Source organism: Pimephales promelas, chromosome 18 (assembly GCF_988280905.1).
Source record: "Pimephales promelas chromosome 18, fPimPro1.hap1.1, whole genome shotgun sequence".
In the NCBI taxonomy this organism is placed as follows: Eukaryota; Metazoa; Chordata; class Actinopteri; order Cypriniformes; family Leuciscidae; genus Pimephales; species Pimephales promelas.
Genome location: NC_142786.1, coordinates 3,436,247 through 3,454,382, shown reverse-complemented (window position 1 = coordinate 3,454,382; position 18,136 = coordinate 3,436,247). Strand labels below are relative to the sequence as shown.

The 18,136-nt window shown below is 38.1% G+C and overlaps 1 protein-coding gene across 2 annotated transcripts in view; it reads right to left on the bottom strand.

Moving 5' to 3' along the window:
• Positions 1–18,136, bottom strand: part of trappc9 (trafficking protein particle complex subunit 9) — a 213,673-nt gene that overhangs the window by 108,702 nt on the left and 86,835 nt on the right. For both annotated transcript variants that reach the window (XM_089122730.1, XM_089122731.1), the window contains one exon: positions 5,831–5,983. In XM_089122730.1, coding sequence (XP_088978856.1) covers positions 5,831–5,983 — 153 coding nt within the window. The remainder of the gene's footprint in view (positions 1–5,830; positions 5,984–18,136) is intronic.

Here is an 18,136-nt window from a genome sequence, read left to right as displayed (position 1 = left end):
CTTGATTACAATACTGTCGAGAAACTAATAAATAAATAAGCTATGCTGAAACATGGATGTTGCATTGTTTGCCACAGAGCCGTTGCTCTAATTGAAGATCTTTCAGTAGCGGTGACATTTCTGGATTTGACCTGCTTTGGCTCTGTCTGAAGGAGAATAATGAGGGTAAATCGCAGCGTTTGTCGTGCACAGATTGCTCTCCGTAGATGTTTCTATACACTCGGATGGATTCTGACATTCAACAGAAGAAGAAGAAGAAGAGGTGAAGAGATGCCAGGTGAAAAATGCATATATGGAAACAAGCTGATCACTATTCTAATGGAAAAGCATGATTCACACCTAAGCCACAGTCATCTCTCAAATGCTGTCCCTCTGCTGCGTAGTAAAAGAGAAGCGTACACATCAGGACAGATCCAGACAGTGTGTGTGTTTTACCACCCGAAAGGCAAGACGACACAGAGAGAACTTATGATTCTCATTACGAGTCCCACGGCCGCTGAAATGACATCACTTCCCCTCAAGAGTGTCTGGCACGATATGTCGTAATGTCTCCTGCTAACTTTACAAGTCTCAGATGCCCAGACACCAGGTCAAAGCTAACAGAGTGACACGAGGTAAAAGAAGGGCAGAGCTGAGGAAGGTGGAGCTAAGATATACCGAGTCATGAAAACAGACTTATTGGTCGTTTACATGCAATCTGCAAGGAACCAAATCATTGGTTGCAGGATCAGCAGAAGCCAGTCAAGCTTGTGCCGTGCAGTAATGAGATTGCTTGATCAATATTTAAATAGCCCGGGCTTTTATTTTCCCAAATCGTCGAACTGAACCGGCTTGTCTTTGAGACAGGCGTCTATATGAGATTGGCCTTTATAATTTAGTCTCTAATCTCTAAAAATCTCCAAATGCTCCACGTGAAACCGCAGTCTTCCAACTTTTTACTATCATGTCAATTGATTTGATTAATATGCGCGAGGGAGAGAGAGAGCAAGACAGCGATCATGTTGTTTGAAGATGTGAGAGTGCGCTCTCTCTCTCTCTCTCTCTCTCTCTGCTCGTTATGCGCCCTGTCAAGCGCAGCAGTCATCATTCTAATCTACATCACTCACCGATCAAAATAGGCTTTGGCAGGACAAAATTTTGCTTTGGCGACTGCCAAAAAATGGACGATCTGACAGTTTTAGAAGATTAACCCCCCAAAACTAAGAAAACAGACCCGGCCTTTATTTGAGACCAGCTTTTTTATTTACCCAAACCTGCAGCCACACAGACATCTATTTGGGACTCGGCTATTATTTGAGGTTTTACGGTATGTATGTCTATTTATGCAAGCAGCGTGTCACTGAGTTGTCACTATTGTAATATATGTATATGTATATATATATATTTTAGGGCTGTGCAAAAATTAATTGCGATTAATCGCATCCAAAATAAAAGTCTGTGTTTACATAATATATTTGTGTGTGCTGTATATAATTATTTTGTATATATAAATACACACACATGCATGTATATATTTAAGAAAATGTGTTATTCATATATAAAATATTTATATTTATATAATATAGATTATGTATTTTTATATATATACAGAATTTAAGCGCAAATAATTCTTAAATATATACATGCATGCATAGGAATTTATTTATACAAAATAATTATATACAGCACACACAAATATATTATGTAAACAGACTTGTATGACTTTTATTTTGGAAGCGATTAATCGCAATTAATTTTTGCACAGCCCTAATATATTTATATATTTATATATATTATTTATTTATATACTATATATATATATATATATATATATACAGTATATATATATATATATATATATATATATACAGTATATATATATATATATATATATATATATATATATAGTATATAAATAAAATATACATAAATTACAAAATAATTCTCTTTTTAAATAGAGCACAAAAAAATCTCAAAATAAATGTTTCTTTTTTATATAAAGCACATATAATTATATTATACTATTTATTTATATTTACATATAGTTTCAATAATAATGATAATTGTTATTTATTTTTATCATCAATAATTTACAATTATTCAAATAAATTATTTTACACAGCACCTTTAAAGGTTGAATAATAATACAAAATAATAATACAGTTCTTAAAGGTTAATACTACTAATAACTATAATTTAATGTAGCATATCTATGTCACAAAAAAATTAAAATTATATATATATATATGAAAAAATAAAAAGCTTAATTCATAAATAAAATAATCACACATTAAATATAATAATAGAGTTAACAGACTAAAATTTTAGTTTCCATGACTTCATTAGTTTTCATGCGACACCATACTGACATATTCCAAAAAATTCTGCCACACGACAAAAACTTCCAGAGCTAATCGCCTGGCAGGGCAATAGTGTTTTTTTGGCATATACCCGCATGATGTCACATCAAGTCAGACAGCATTCTTAAATCAGCAATAATCAGTTCTGCACAGAATTGCAAATCTCAAATGAGCTTAAGAGCTGATGACGACGAGGCTAGGGGAATGACAAGACTGAGAAGGGCTGTCACTTTGTAAAGAGTGAAATGAGAGTGTTATGATAGAAATATAATCAACACCTACTAGCATTGCAGTCATATTTGAATTTTACCCTGTGAATGTAGTATGACTAATGTAGTAAAGCAGCTCAATATCAACTCAAACGATCCACCTAATGAACATCCTGAGCGGTACATGTTTAACAGACGTCATTTATTTCCTTGCTTAAGTCAAACGCAGCGGGCCGCATCGTATTGAACCCTGCAGACGCGGTGCTCGGTGATAGCCAGGCGTTACCCAATGAGGCCTGTGAGTTCATCCCCATGATGGCGTGACATCATCCGCACCAGGGCTCAGCGGTCGGCTGACGTCCTGCATGAAGGGTAAACGTTTACCTCCAGCGAGCTCTCAGCGGGGGGAGCGGTCTGCTTTAATGGAGCCGCTTTCCTCTCTCATTATGTTGTTCTTGCGCTGACATTTTAACATTCAGGGACTAATGTGTTTAGTCTGAATGTCTGGCCCTCGCGCTCTGCCTCTCTCTGATGGGGAGACGATTTATAGAGGACGGATGAACGAACGAACGAACGAACGGAGCAGCGTGTTAAAGAAACTCTCGTACCGACTGAACCCGACGGCCTCCAGAGAGACAGACGGATGACATCACAGCGATGACATCACCACCATCACAGCCTGAGTTATGCTGACAGACACTGGGAAAGAGCCTGAGACATAAAAGAGGCACAGAAAAAGAGATGGTGAAAGGAATAGAAAGAAAATGTATGGTGTGTTTAACTATAACACATTATTTTTGATGAATCAGTTTAATTTCACTCACTCTGCCTATCTGAATCAGTCAAACAACTCATTCACTTTTTAATTGGTTGTTGGAGTAAACAACAAATATATTCATTTAACTTCTAAAAATCCTTTTTTTTTCACATTCAATGAGGCTATAATTATTATTCAAAATATTTGTACTATTTGAATGTATATATTTATAAATGTATAATTATGTATGTAAAGATGCCACGTGAATGCTAGAAATGCTGAATTATCCACCATTTTTTCCTCAGATTTACTTTAAAACCATATGGAAGCCACTCCACGCAAAATAGGCAACATTTTGGATGTCTCGAATTCCATTATGACATCACAATGGAGAGAACGATGAGGAGCCAATCAGAGATTAGGATTTGCCACATCAAACACTTAACATTTTAATGACTTACTTTGATCTTTATTGAATCGTTTATACACTTACAAAGCACCATGATGAGAAAACGAATGTCAAAATATGACCGCTATATAACAGCAATAATGTATTAGCGCGTGCGATAACATCAGCAATGTTTACAATTCACTGCCCTCCACATGCTGAGCTAATAGGACGGGATTTAAGCTGTCTTATCAGCCTAATTCAGAGAAATTATTATTTCAACAATAATTAAAACATTTGAGCGGCCCTGGAGAGGAGGCTGTTCATCTCGCACCTGCACAGCGCCACGCGTCTGCTACAGTCTGCTCTCCTCATGTCTCACTCGTATTAACATGTGCGTACAATGACATAAAGACGGCCTAGAGGTTTTCACAATTCTCGGAGCTTGATCTTAAAGGGATACTCCACTTTTTTTTTTGGGAAATAGGCTCATTTTACAACTCCCCCAGAGTTAAACAGTTTTACCGTTTTCGAATCCATTCAGACGATTTTCTGATATTTATAAGAATATCATAAGATATTTATAAGAATATCCCATTGACTTACATAGTACATGTATATATTTTTTCCAACTATGCAAGTCAATTGGACCAGAAACTGTCTTATAAATATCTTCTAAATATCAGAAAATCAACTTTGAAAACAGTTTGTGGAAACTGATACATATTTTCAGGGTTATTTAATGAATAGAGTGGGATATATTTCACTTTATTTAATATAAAGTGGGAAAGAGCTTTGCGATTGACTGTACAACTAGATTTGACAAAAAAAAATCGGAGGTATATTTTTACAGACTGCTATAGAAATCGCTGCAATTCACAGAAACGACTGGACTCCAGTCAGCCAAAGGTGGATTTGCAGTTATCATTTTGTTTCAATATGCTGAATTTAGCTGTAAAACCATACCCATATATTTTGTATTGTTATATATATTAACAACTCATTAATTAAATATTTATCATTGCATATTCTGCATTATTGGATGTTTTTTTAATAAACACTGACCAAAAAAAACTATAAAGTTTTAGGGCTGGAGGATATGATGATATATAAACTATATATAACACTGATATAAGTGATCACCCGGATTTAGACCTACCAATATTGTATTAATATAAAGCGTTCACAGGCAAATTTGCTTTATGTTTATGGTCCATATTGCTTTTATTTCCCCGGTGTCGAAATCAGGCAAACATAAATGTCAGGCAAAACGATTCCCGGCAACCATGGATCACTGGATCTTTAGTAAGTTGTAAGGAACACTATATTGAGTCCAACATTTAGTTTAAATTGATAAAATTGTTCGTTTTAGTCGCATTTTCGCAGTTTCCCCTATTAAATCCAGTCACGCAGCAGATCTTTTGCCACTCAGTCAGGCTGAGGGGGGTTGTTCCGGCGGGAAAGTGACGTCAATGCATTTCCTCTATAGAAAGTTCAAAAGAACAGCGTATATTTAAAACAGAAATCTTTTGCAACATTTCAAATGTTTTTACTGTTAACCATGTGAAGTGAAAGTTTTGAAACGATGACTGGTCTACTGAAGTAAAAAAAAAAGTCTGATATGACATTAAGGAAATGTCATTGCTTTCGAGGAGAAACAACTCAGATAATGTGGATTTTTCCTTCCTCTCCTACAGAGGTGTATTAAACTGAGAGGTGATTCAGAAAAGACAGAAGGTATAAGTGTAATATAGCCAGGAAACAGCCAAAAGGAACAAGATGTGAAGAGGAAATGGATATGAATCTAGAGAGGAACTAGAGAGGGCAAAGGGGACGGAGAGAGTAATACAGAAGGGAGGCGGCAGCTCAAGCGATGTCTCTGTTGAATGTGAAATGAGGTGGCACAGACACCATTTCAAATCACATCCCTGGGATCTGATCTACCATAACAGGGCAAAGTGAATACTGCCTTTCTTCTATCAGAGAGCAATCAGGCCCATCTCGATTATAGCGTGATGGCTCTGGTGATGCACTCGCAGAAATTGAGCGCAAATTGGACGGGACAAACCAGAACGGACCCAAATGATGTTGTTTTTGCGCGTCGGCGGATGTGTGCTGTGTTCGTGTGGATGTTTACCGTCGTTCAGGTCGTGTAACAGGTTCTCCTGACCGGAAAAGTCCAGTTTGGTGGATATGTTGACAGGGATAGAGACGGACTGACCGGATTTCAGAGGCAGGTGGGACAGGGCGTCCTGCAGGTCCCAGCTCACAAACTCGCCAAACAGCTTCTCTGTAAGACAGAACAAAGGGAAATATTTGTGGCCAGGGACAAACAGGAATTCTTTTAAATAACTTTAAATAACTCTGTCTGACGCACCTACCGCTAGCCTAGCTTAGCACAAAGACTGGATGTAAATGGATACAGCTAGCATACTAATCCCAATAAGAGACAAAATAATGCAAGCATTTTCCTATTTACAAGTTGTGATTCGTATAGTCACAGAGTGTACAAATAACAAGGTTATATGAGCTCTAGGTCTTCCCCGGGGTCTCCTCCCAGTGGGACGTGCCGGGAACACCTCCCCGGGAAGGCGTCCAGAACAGATGCCCGAGTCACCTCACCTCTACTCTGAGCTCCTCCCGAGTGACCGAGCTTCTCAATCTCTAAGGGATCGCCCGGCCACCCTACGGAGAAAGCTCATTTCGGCCGCCTGTATCCGGGATCTTGTCCTTTCGGTCACGACCCAAAGCTCAGGTGAGAGCAGGAACGTTGATTGACCGGTAAATCGAGAGCTGAGCCACGACAGACCGAAATCTGTCCGATTTTCTTCTGTTGCAAGACTTAAAAATTAGTTTTAACTTAATAAAAAAATTATAAAACATGATGGTATTCACTCAAGTACAGCGTCAAAACAATACATGACTGTATTAATCATTCAATACCCGTACTGCCACTGTACTATGTTGTTCAAGTTCTGTTTACTTGTTTTCAATGTTTCACCTGAGGAGAAGCACAATCGAGAGTTTGATCCTGGTGCGTAACAAGAATCTCACAGACTCGCTCTCTCTGTTCCTCTCGTCGTCTCGGTGTGTGTGAAGACACACGAAGCGCCTGTTCAAAGCTTTATTCAGATGCTAAGAGCTCCCAATCCTCACTGTGGATGAATAAAAGACAGAGGCCAAACGACGAAGTCAAACTACTGCAGCACGTTTAAATGAGGCGTCTGTCCGACAGACACACGATCCTTATGAATCAGAGCCTTCATTTTCATTTCCACATCAAAGACTCAAAAATGCATGAATTAGGGGCTACATTAAACATTACAATGGCGGGCATCAGATATTCAATGGGAAAACACTTCATAATCAACGCACTGACTCTTATATTAACACCTGCCACCTGTTCGTCTGAGGCCTGATGAAGCGTTTGACCAGGTCTAACAAACCAGATGTGTGTTTTAGCATAAACAGACTGAAAGTTACACTCTAGTGTCTGAGCAGATCCATAATGACTCCAACCTCAGGTCTACAAACACAAAGCCTTGATTCTAGTCACAAAAGAGTCTACGACACGGCCAAGAACCGCCCATTTAGGAGGAGATTGTGTGATTGACAAGCAAACAGACCAACCACAGCTTATCTTACATATCTCTGAAAACATTATAGAATATAAAGAGTAAAACTGACATTTTAACATTCCACATGCAGTCCAACATAACCGGTATGAGCTTCTGTTTAAATATTTGCTGCATATTTGAATTAAATTTTTTGGTTAAACACGCCTTTTTCTACATTATTGAACAAAAATATGTAACTACAGAAGAGTTAAGTTTTAAACAGGAAAAAAATCTAAACTCTTTGGTCATTTTTTTTTTTTTTTTTTAGAAATGCGAATGGTCTTGTGCACTTGCTTTGCTAAAAGTGGTACCGCCAGAACCGGAGATCGGCTGAATTGATTCAAAAACGGTTAAACTCAACAGTTTAACTCTGGGGGGGATGTAAAATTAGCCTTTTCCCATAAAAAAGGCACAAGTATCCCTTTAAAAATGGCCAAAAAAACACTAATTATGGTAACAGTTACACTGAAAAGTACACAAATATTAACCTTTGCTATATCAACAGTTTCAGCATTTTAATTCTCAGAGTCTGCTCTTTCTTTAGCGGTTATCTATTCCGGCTGTCTCTCGAGAGCCATGATCCTCTCCTCAGTATGACACGGCCAAGAACCGCCCATTTAGGAGGAGATTGTGTGATTGACAAGCAAACCAACCAACCACAGCTTATCTTACATATCTCTGAAAACATTATAGAATATAAAGAGTAAAACTGACATTTTAACATTCCACATGCAGTCCAACATAACCGGTATGAGCTTCTGTTTAAATATTTGCTGCATATTTTAATTAAATTTTTTGGTTAAACACGACTTTTTCTACATTATTGAACAAAAATATGTAACTACAGAAGAGTCAAGTTTTAAACAGGAAAAAAATCGAATTTTTTTTTTTTTTTTTTTTTTTAGAAATGCGAATGGTCTTGTGCACTTGCTATGCTAAAAGTGGTACCGTCAGAACCGGAGATCGGCTGAATTTATTCAAAAACGGTTAAACTCAACAGTTTAACTCAAGTTAAAAAGTCTAAAAAACAAGACACAAGTATCCCTTTAAAAATGGCCAAAAAAACACTAATTATGGTAATAGTTACACTGACAAGTACACAAATATTAACCTGGACTGAACTCATGTTGCTATATCAATAGTTTCAGCATTTTAATTCTCATAGTCTGCTCTTTCTTTAGCGGTTATCTATTCCAGCTGTCTCTCGAGAGCCATGATCCTCTCCTCAGAACAACACGGATGGAAATAAACAACCCAGACAGATGTTAAACCCTGTTCCACAACAACGCGCTCCGGGGCCTGTGAGGCGTCATCCTGCAGGGCTTCTTCCTGGCAGCGGTCCTGGACGGATCAGGACAGCAGACTACCTCATCCCGAACGAACCACACGGCTGCCAACGCTACAATCTGTTTCTGGGAGCCTGGGGATCTCAAACTCAAAAGTCTCCGCAAAAGGCAAAATGCACAATTAGCATGTGGCTAACGAGGATACAAAACCTGTTGAACTAAGTTAAGAACACAAAAATGAGGCATGACACTTTCCAGTGCTTTTATCTAGATTTAATATCCCAAATTAAATTGGATTTCCCAAATATATTAGCATATAAACAAACAGCGAGTTTCGGGTTTCAGAAGGCATGCTGACAGGCAAGCATATTGCGCATAATAACAGAGCTTTCCAAAAGCATAATCTCAGATTGGCTAGCTTTACATGATTTACGGGAATCTTTTTCAACCATTGATTTTGTTTATCTCCCGATTTCTGAGTCACCAAGCAGAAAAAAACAGTCACGCTTACTTTATGCTTTATGTTCCCAAGCTGACTAGAGGAGAGCTTCCAAGGCATGAAATCTTTGAAAGATATTCAAAGGTTGACACTTCCAATAGCAAAAAAAGGCTACGTGAAACTAATTCCCATATACACAGTGTGAAAATAGCCTCTGTGTACAATTGAATTATTCAAAAAGAGTTAATTCCCATAAAACTCAAGCCCAAAAGCCAAGGAGAGGAAGAAAAGGAGTGAGACCCACAGCTCAAGCTCTCCACGCTAATTTGTTGGGGACGCAACTAATCAATAATTCCTAACTCCGTGCGAGTGAATGCTAAAAGCGACGTGTAGACGGGCGAGTCGGCTTTATAAACAGCTGAGCGGTGACCATAATTCACCACGGTACAGCCGTTGCTGAGAGACTGTCTCGTGTGTTAAACAGAGGTGAGAAACAAGACACTGAGGGGGGATTTGAACATTTCGGAGAAGTTTGTGAACTGAAAACTTCAGCACACTTGTATTCAAATGGCATTGGTGGCATACAAACAGGATGGAAAAAAAAATGGATGGATTGATGGATGAGGGTTTCCGCAAGAAAAAAAATGGTGCGGGTCATGTTTTACGGACATTTTGATGATCTGCCGGTCAAAAAGCGCTTTTTAAAGGGTTAGTTCACCCAAAAATGAAAATTAAGTCATTAATTACTCACGCCCATGCTGTACCAACCCCGTAAGACCTTCGTTCGTCTTCTGAACACAAATGAAGATATTTTTGATTAAATTTGAGAGGTGGATCACTGCTACAGTACATAGGCTCCCAAAGGGATTGAAACTTGACGGCCCAGAAATGTTTAAACAACATGTGACAACAGTGGCTCAAGTATAAGTTTATCAAGTGACGGGAATACTTTTTGTGCGGAAAAAAAAAAATAACGACTTTATTCGACTATTTCTTTTCTTCCTTCTGGGCCTGAGACGAGAGTTCAAGAGATTTCCGCGACGCATCGCCGAGAACTACGTTATTTTTCTACTACTTCTTGTTCAGTTCGCGCGCATGTGTCGTGGAAATCTCTTGAGCGAAAGAAAAGGAATAGTTGAATAAAGTCGTTATTTTTTTTGTTTTTTTTTCGCACAAAAAGAATTCTCGTTTCGCTTGATAAACTTATAGTTGAGCTAATTTTGTCGGACATTTCATTTTTTTCCCGGCCAATGACAACGGAAACCCTGGGATGGATGGAGGCTGCTTGTGTCGATCAGCAGCCTCCAACACAAACACAGAACTACAGACGTATGAATCTGAAGAAACTGATGAGGTTTAAAATAAAGTTCTGGACTGAAACATTTATGGAGACAGTGTTCCTCTAGGAGTGATAGATGGAACGAAAAGAGAAGAGAAAGCCTAACAAACAAAAGCTGTTTTCACAAATTATTAACATGCCTGTCTACACACACTGTCAGACTAATGTAAAACTTTGATAATCCTTCTCACTATAGGGAGAGTCAGATATAAAACACAGCAGGAAAAGAGCAAGAGTGTGTGATGATGATGATGATGATGATCTTCCATCCACATGAAGAAAACATCTCTCTTGTACACATTACAGTCTATTCAAATTCCTCCTCTTCTCTCTCATCTTCCTCTCCAAACACTGAAATGATTTCAACCCAAACCATTTCCAATGTTGTGTCATAATTTCAACCTTAAGTATAAACTTTATAATACATTTAAGACTGGACTGACAATGTTTGCCATTTAAAAACGACGCTGGCGATTTAAAATCACACTGTTTATTCAGACACAAAGTGGAAGCTCATTTCAAATCCAACTGCACTTAAAAGAGAACGAATCAAATTCTCAATAAAACTCGGGAGAAAACGTAAAGAAATGAGAAGGAACTGAGTTGACTTTGTTCTATCGAGATGCAAAAAACAAAGCGTAATTTGTTGGCTTTTTTAAAGACACAATGCATAGACATTTGCAGCACTTGAAAAGCTCTTTTAGTAGGACAATCTTGATTATTTTTGTACTATTTGCAGAACTGCTATATAGATGAAATGAAGTAATTTAATAATTGATGATCTTTACAACAGCACTGAATCAAAACTGAACAGATTTGCAGATTTTTTACAGCCGAATTGCATCATTTTCCTGTTATCGCCGTAAAGCTGCTCGGAAACAATCTGTATAGTATAAAGCGCTATATAAATAAAGGTGACGACTTCGATATATTTATTTAATTATTTTATTTTTTTAACAAGCACTCACTTTAATCGCCTTTAAGATTGGGAGTATACAGTGCATACCAGACAGTGGGAAATCTAGACTTATGATCTGTGGATGAACTTTAGTTGTAGAAATATTTAAAGAATCGACAAAAAAAAAAACACACATAAACAAACACACACACACATACTGTATATATATATATATATATACATACATAATGTTTTTTTGTACATTCTTTAAATATTTCTACAACTAAAGCTCACCCACAGATCATAAGTGGTCTCATATTGTATCATAATGCTACAATAAAAAATAAAAAAAAATAATTGCCAAAAGTATTAATAACAATACGTAATAATAAAATAATTATGAATATAATAATAATAATGTTTTAGTTCTAGTAATATTTTTACTATTTTAAATAAGTGGCCGTCCCGGAAAAAAAAAGTCGCCTGTCAAAGACGCAATATCCGCGCTATCCTCAGTTTCCGTTCATACTGCCATAGCCATGACGTAACCATGGCGACACACGTAGACAACTGAGAAGGGCGTAACATTTTGTTTCTTTCAAACAGGCAGACTTTGAGACAAACAAAGAGAACTAAAATGAGGATCAATATCGGCGTGGAGCTCGACGTCCGCGACTAAATTGGACTCGACAGAGCTTCACGAGTCACGACTTGACAGCTTTATTAGACAGGTGAGCAAATGCACATAAATCAAATCAATGTTATATACAGTAACGTTAGCTCAACATGATGAAATGTTAGAATATGCTCAGTATGTTTTTCTAATGTTGATCTAGCTTACTGCTAGTTTCGTATAGCAAACAAACGAACACGTAGTATAACATTATAACTTTCAACACACATTTAAATGCTGTTTAATGTGATAGTGTAACGTTAGACCAAGTGAAGCAGCGCTGCGTTCCCTCACACAAGTTTAATTTGTCTAATAAACGGACCTGTGTGAGCAATCCAGCACTTGAGGGTAGTTTGGTAGAATTAAATGTCCTTATTATATCCGCGGACTCGCGTGTGATATCTGTCTCTTTAGCAATCGCAACCTGCTTCATACCACTGTAATGTTAAAAAAACATGAATGTTTGCACTCATCCATAAACATTATTAGATCCATCAGTTCCATCATTCAGCTCATCACTGCGTCATCAACCTACGCCTTTGTTATTGTTGGAAACTGCGCCCTCTTGTGGCGAAAAACAGTTCTATGGAGGGGAGACATACACACATAAAGAGGTCTGAGCCCACAACATCCACTACCTAACTTTAAAAAAAAAAGTATCTGAAACTTTAACATTATTATTTTTGATTCTTTGCAAGGACTGTCATTTTCTTCAAAACATGCAAATCCAGAGTCATGCTGTGTGTGCAAGTGAAAGCAACACAGTCTCAAGCATTTGATCATCTCCCACTGTACCGGAAAGAACTCCTCTCCGGTCTAGGAAAAAGACACCCATACACACACATAGCGGACAAAATCTAAACCCCTGAGCTAAATGTGTGTGTGTGTCTGCCTGGTTAGACAGAGAAAGGTCACTGCTTCAGCCATGAGATTCTGCCAGAGAGCTGGACACAGTGTCGTGCTCTGATCCATACAACATCGATATCTGTCGCACTCATTCTCCTACATACAAGCACAAAGCGCATTACCTATTTTCACTTAAAGCAAAAACAAAAAGTAAACGTGAGTGAGGTTTGCCAGGTAAAATGTCATCAACACAATTTCTAAGCAACTCAACTGGTTCTGAGTGGTTGCTAGGGTGTTCTGGGTGGTCAAAAGAGCCCACTAGACTCTCTCAATTTAAGCCAAGATTTTTTTTTTTCTCCATTAGGTGAAAGTCATAAGTGCATAATCAAGTTTCATCAGAATGCACTTATACTTGGGGTGAGGGTTTGAGCACATTTAATTATTAAACCATTTCATTGCCTGATCTTGCACCATATGATGTTATACAAGGCAAATGTCACTGTCAAAGGGAAAAGCATCATCGCTAATTTCAAAAATGTCTGACAGATGATGTAATCTGACATCCATCAATCACAGCCTGATATCAAACAGACCGCGACTCCCAAGGTCATAAATTATACATCAATAAAAAACCAAAAACAGCCAGGCCAACACTGAATATGGAGTCAGAAAGAAAGATAGATAGATAGAACAACTGATCCATTCATCCATCTATCTATCAATCTATCAATCTATCAATCTATCAATCTATCTATCTATCTATCTATCTATCTATCTATCTATCTATCTATCTATCTATCTATCTATCTATCTATCTATCTATCTATCTATCTATCTATCTATCTACCTATCTATCTACCTATCTATCTATATATCTATCTATCTATCTCTATACTCTAAAAAATGCTGGGTTGTTTTAACCCAATTTTGGGTAAAACGTGGACAAACCCAGCCATTGGGTTACATTTTTAAATGACATTTTTAACCCAATGGCTGGGTTTGTCCATATTTTACCCAAAGTTGGGTTAAAACAACCCAGCATTTTTAAGAGTGTATGGTCTATAAAACCTTCAAACTTTATAACTTCACGAGATTTTTGCAGTTGCATGAAATTCAATTTTTACTCAATAAAATCTTAATAAAGTGTTATGTAAGAGTGTAATGTAACGTAAAAGTGCATGTGATGTTAAAGTTTTATGCTTGAGGTGTAATCTGATTTTTTCTTGTATAATTTTTGGTAGGTATTATAAGTCTATAAGTGACATATTGGGGTAGTTCTATTCTGTAAGTAGTAGTTTATTTGTTGTTTTATTTATTTATTTATTTTTTATTAGAAAATCCTTTCTAGTGACCTGATATGCAAATTAGCTATTGCTATACACTCTAAAAAATGCTGGGTTGTTTTAACCCAAATTTTGGGTCAAATATGGACACAAACATTGGATTAAAAACCCAATGGCTCCATATTTGACCCAAAATTGGGTTAAAACAACCCCACATTTTTTAGAGTGTACTCTCTATGTACAATACATATTTTCATGCTTTGACTGGGATCATGTTTTTTTTTTTTGTTTTTTTTTTACAGTCCCTATATAAATAAACTGAAAAGAAAATTCCTATATCCCTCACTAGCAAGGTGCCATAACAGTTTTTAGATGTATTAACCTAAAAGAGAAGAAATGCAATATTTGAAGGGCATGGACTCCCTAGAATACAGTCAAAAGTATGAACCTTTCCGTTGCTAGTAAATTATAATCAAAATTATAGTGCAAAGTATAAGCATGCAAATTATGAGTTTAAGAATGCATCATTTGCCCACTGTCCTCTTCTGGCTGAGGGAGAAACTATAGTATGCAAGTGTGCGTGTGTTTGTACACAGATGTCTCATCAGAGCTCTCTCTGCTCATATTTTATTCATTGTTTGCTTGAGCAAGCTACAGGAGACCATGCTGAAGACAAGCCAAAACAACCGCTGAGTGTGTGTGTGTGTGTGTGTGTGACAGAGAGAGTGAGAGAGAAAAAGGGTTTCAAAGGTGCTAAAGCCAACACCCACAAATCTAAACCCAAATGGCTCAGTCTGTGTGTGAGATTCAGAGTTCATGGTGACCTTGTGGGCCTCCATACTTTAGTTCAGACATGCAGCCATCTGCTATTTCTACATCCATACATCCATCGCTGGCCTTTATCCAAATCAACCCACGGACATCAAAAATCCAAATCCTCTCGCGTCTCTGGACACCAACACGATCTTTCCAACAATTCCAAAAGCCTTGTACAAATATTCAAGATCTTCTCTGTATGTTTGAAAATCTCCCACTGACTCCAAGTTATCTTGGGAAATTCAGACTTTGCAAATAAATGTCATATTGGGCAGGATTTTTCCTGTTTCTCACTCTTTTTCACTCCCAGTAAAAACATGAGGCGTTTGGTTTCAAAATGAAGAGCATGAGATTGCAAATTAGGTGTAGAATCAATGATTTATTATCTTATCATGCCTCCACAGAGCAATATAAATATAATGTTTAATATGTTAGCTAACAAGCAACAGAATTTTTCACACAACCTTTCAAAAAATAAGTTCACCATAAACTGGCTAAATGAGTGGCATTTTATAGTAAGCTTATTGCTTATTCTTCATCAACACCACACAATGTATCATTTTACAAAACAACTTTACGGCTGGATTCACATATAGCGCCTAAAAATGCGTAGAAAACTCTGGGCACGCCGCATTCTCCTTTATCCAAAGTGCTAGGGGAGTTTCACTCCGGTTGTTTCTTGTCACGTGACCTACTGTGCGCTTAAGGCCAATTTATACTTCTGCGTTGAGGGTACGCCGTAGGCGACGCCGTCGTGAGCATTTATACTTCTGCGTTCAGGTCTTGGTTGCTCTGCAGTACTGCTCCGAAACGCTAGTTGGCGGCAGAGGGTTTTAATGTTCCACTGTGTTTAGATTCCTCGCGGCTAGGTTACTACAAGCAATGGCGACTGAAAGAGAGCGGATCATGTTGGAGTTGGAGCTTATTGAGGCGGAAAAACAGTTCACTTTAGTGAAATTACTAAAACTGAAAGGCAGAAACGAGAGATGACGTCAGAGGAGAAGGTACGTGCGGAAATGCGTAGGGGGAAATGCGATGCTCACCAGGTCAACCAATCACAGATCTTGCGGTCCGCGTCATCGTGACGTGTAGTTAAATTTTTGAGGAGGTGCGCGTCAGGCTAAGGCGAAGGGTACGCGGTATGGTACACGTCTGTGCGTATGCTACACCGTACCTACTGCGCGTACCCTACGCAGAAGTATAAATTGGCCGTTATGGTGCGCTAGCGGCATTCTGAAAAGTTGAGATGTTTTTATCTCGATGTGGCGTGGACGCGCTTGGAAAAAACAAGCGTGTCGCACCGCGACCGCTTCGCTACATTTGAAATAACGAACTTGAACGCGCAAAACACGCAATATGTGAACAAGCCCTAACACTATTCTTCTGCTGTCTTGTATGGGCTATATGCACGCATAAGTTCCGCATTTGACGCAAGGATGCTCGTCCATTTCCGGTTGTGGAGATTAAAGCGGAGGAAAACCGAGGAAAACGGGATTATGGCAGAGTCTTCAAAATTTACTGTCCTCCCGTCTTTGAAATGAAACGTACATACGTTTAGATGTAATTTTATATATAGTTATATTTATTTAATATAATTTTAAAAAGAAGCATAAACACAACGAGGGGTGTCTGTTTTATCTGTTTTTGTGACTAACGTTTCATTAGAATAACCATGGAGTATAAAATTCAATATAAATTCTCGGTATTGCATTGGACTCTACGATCGGCGGAAGTTATCGAGCATCCCTAATGCTTCACCGGAAATACCGCCATGCATAGAGCCCATTAGCTTGTACTTCCAGGTATTGCAAATTTATTTTATGATTATTTTCCTCTATTTCATTGTCGTCTCACAAATAAATAAATAAATAAATAAATAACGAAAGAAAGAAAAAGAAGAAAAAAAGTGTTAGACCAAGATATGAGACACGATGTCATCATAATAAAACTAAGAACTGAAACCTCTGTAAAATAACTTTTACTGGTCCGAGAGACTAAAGCAAGCAGAATCAAAACATTGAAAACATGGACGTCATTGATCCAGAAGATCGCATTCCTATGACGGAGAAGCATATAATACACACGTTACACAACTCATTAAGCATAGGCTCTACACCTTCAATGATAAATGTGTTTTATCCTCAGAAAACGGATGTATATGAACCAAAAGCGATATCCTGACTGTGTTGTGACTTTAACAGCTGCCGTCAATTCGGCTAAGATTATGAAAGCACTTAGACCACAACGACAACAAGAGCGGCGAGAGCTTTTTTTCTCCTGTACCCAGTATTACAGTACCGCTGGGTAATTAGAGGCCCTAATTGGACCATCCACCGCTACATGCTGGTTGAGCCCCTGAAGGCAGCGCGTGCATCGCACACAAGAGTTATTACAAGCAAATCTGTGTATGCACATGGATGGAGAGTGCACAGAAAAGCTCCCCGGGCCTTTCTGGAATCCTTTCAGAGTCTTTCGAAACACTCCAGAGTCTTTTAAAGCCTTTACCGAGCTTCGTACCAATTCTGTTGTGCAGTGTGGGGCGGTGTAGCGGTTAGAGGATTAGTTTAGGCAACAATGAAAACTCTCATTCGTGAGACATGGCATATTGCAATTAGCGATGAGACGTGCGAGAACCAATAATACCAAGCTTGACACAATGTGAAGAGAGCTAAATCATTTTTAGTTGGTATCAAAGCTCTTTGCGCTCTGGAGATATTTACAATTCTTCTGCAATGTAAGAATTTCAAATATCCTTGAAACATTAGTCAGCATCGTAATGCTGCAGAGTGTTTAGTCTAGGCAGAATAGTAGTAGTGTTTAAGCTAACTGAAGCGTCAGGCAATCTGTTTTAATTAAAAGCGCTGGCAGGAGCTACAGGGGCATGCGGCGTTCAAAGCTTCCTTCAGCCCACAGAGAACTGCTGATCTACTCCTCCGTCGTGAGTGACCCAGCATTTCACAGGGGGGATGTAGTGCAGAAGTACAACCTGGCTCAGGTCTTTGAGGTGTATTTGAGGTGGTCAGAAAGAGATCCAATCAGAAAGTGGATGGTACCACAAAAAAAAAACAAAAAAAAAAACATTGTAGAACAATACACAAATGGTTGATGACAACCAAATAAAGTACAAACAGGCAAAACTAAAGGGGGGGTAGTTGTAATATCGAGGGTTTGGAGTAAGTGGCTTTTAACAAACTTTACAGGAGAGACAAAACAAAATTGACCACACTTCAATCACCTGTATTATTA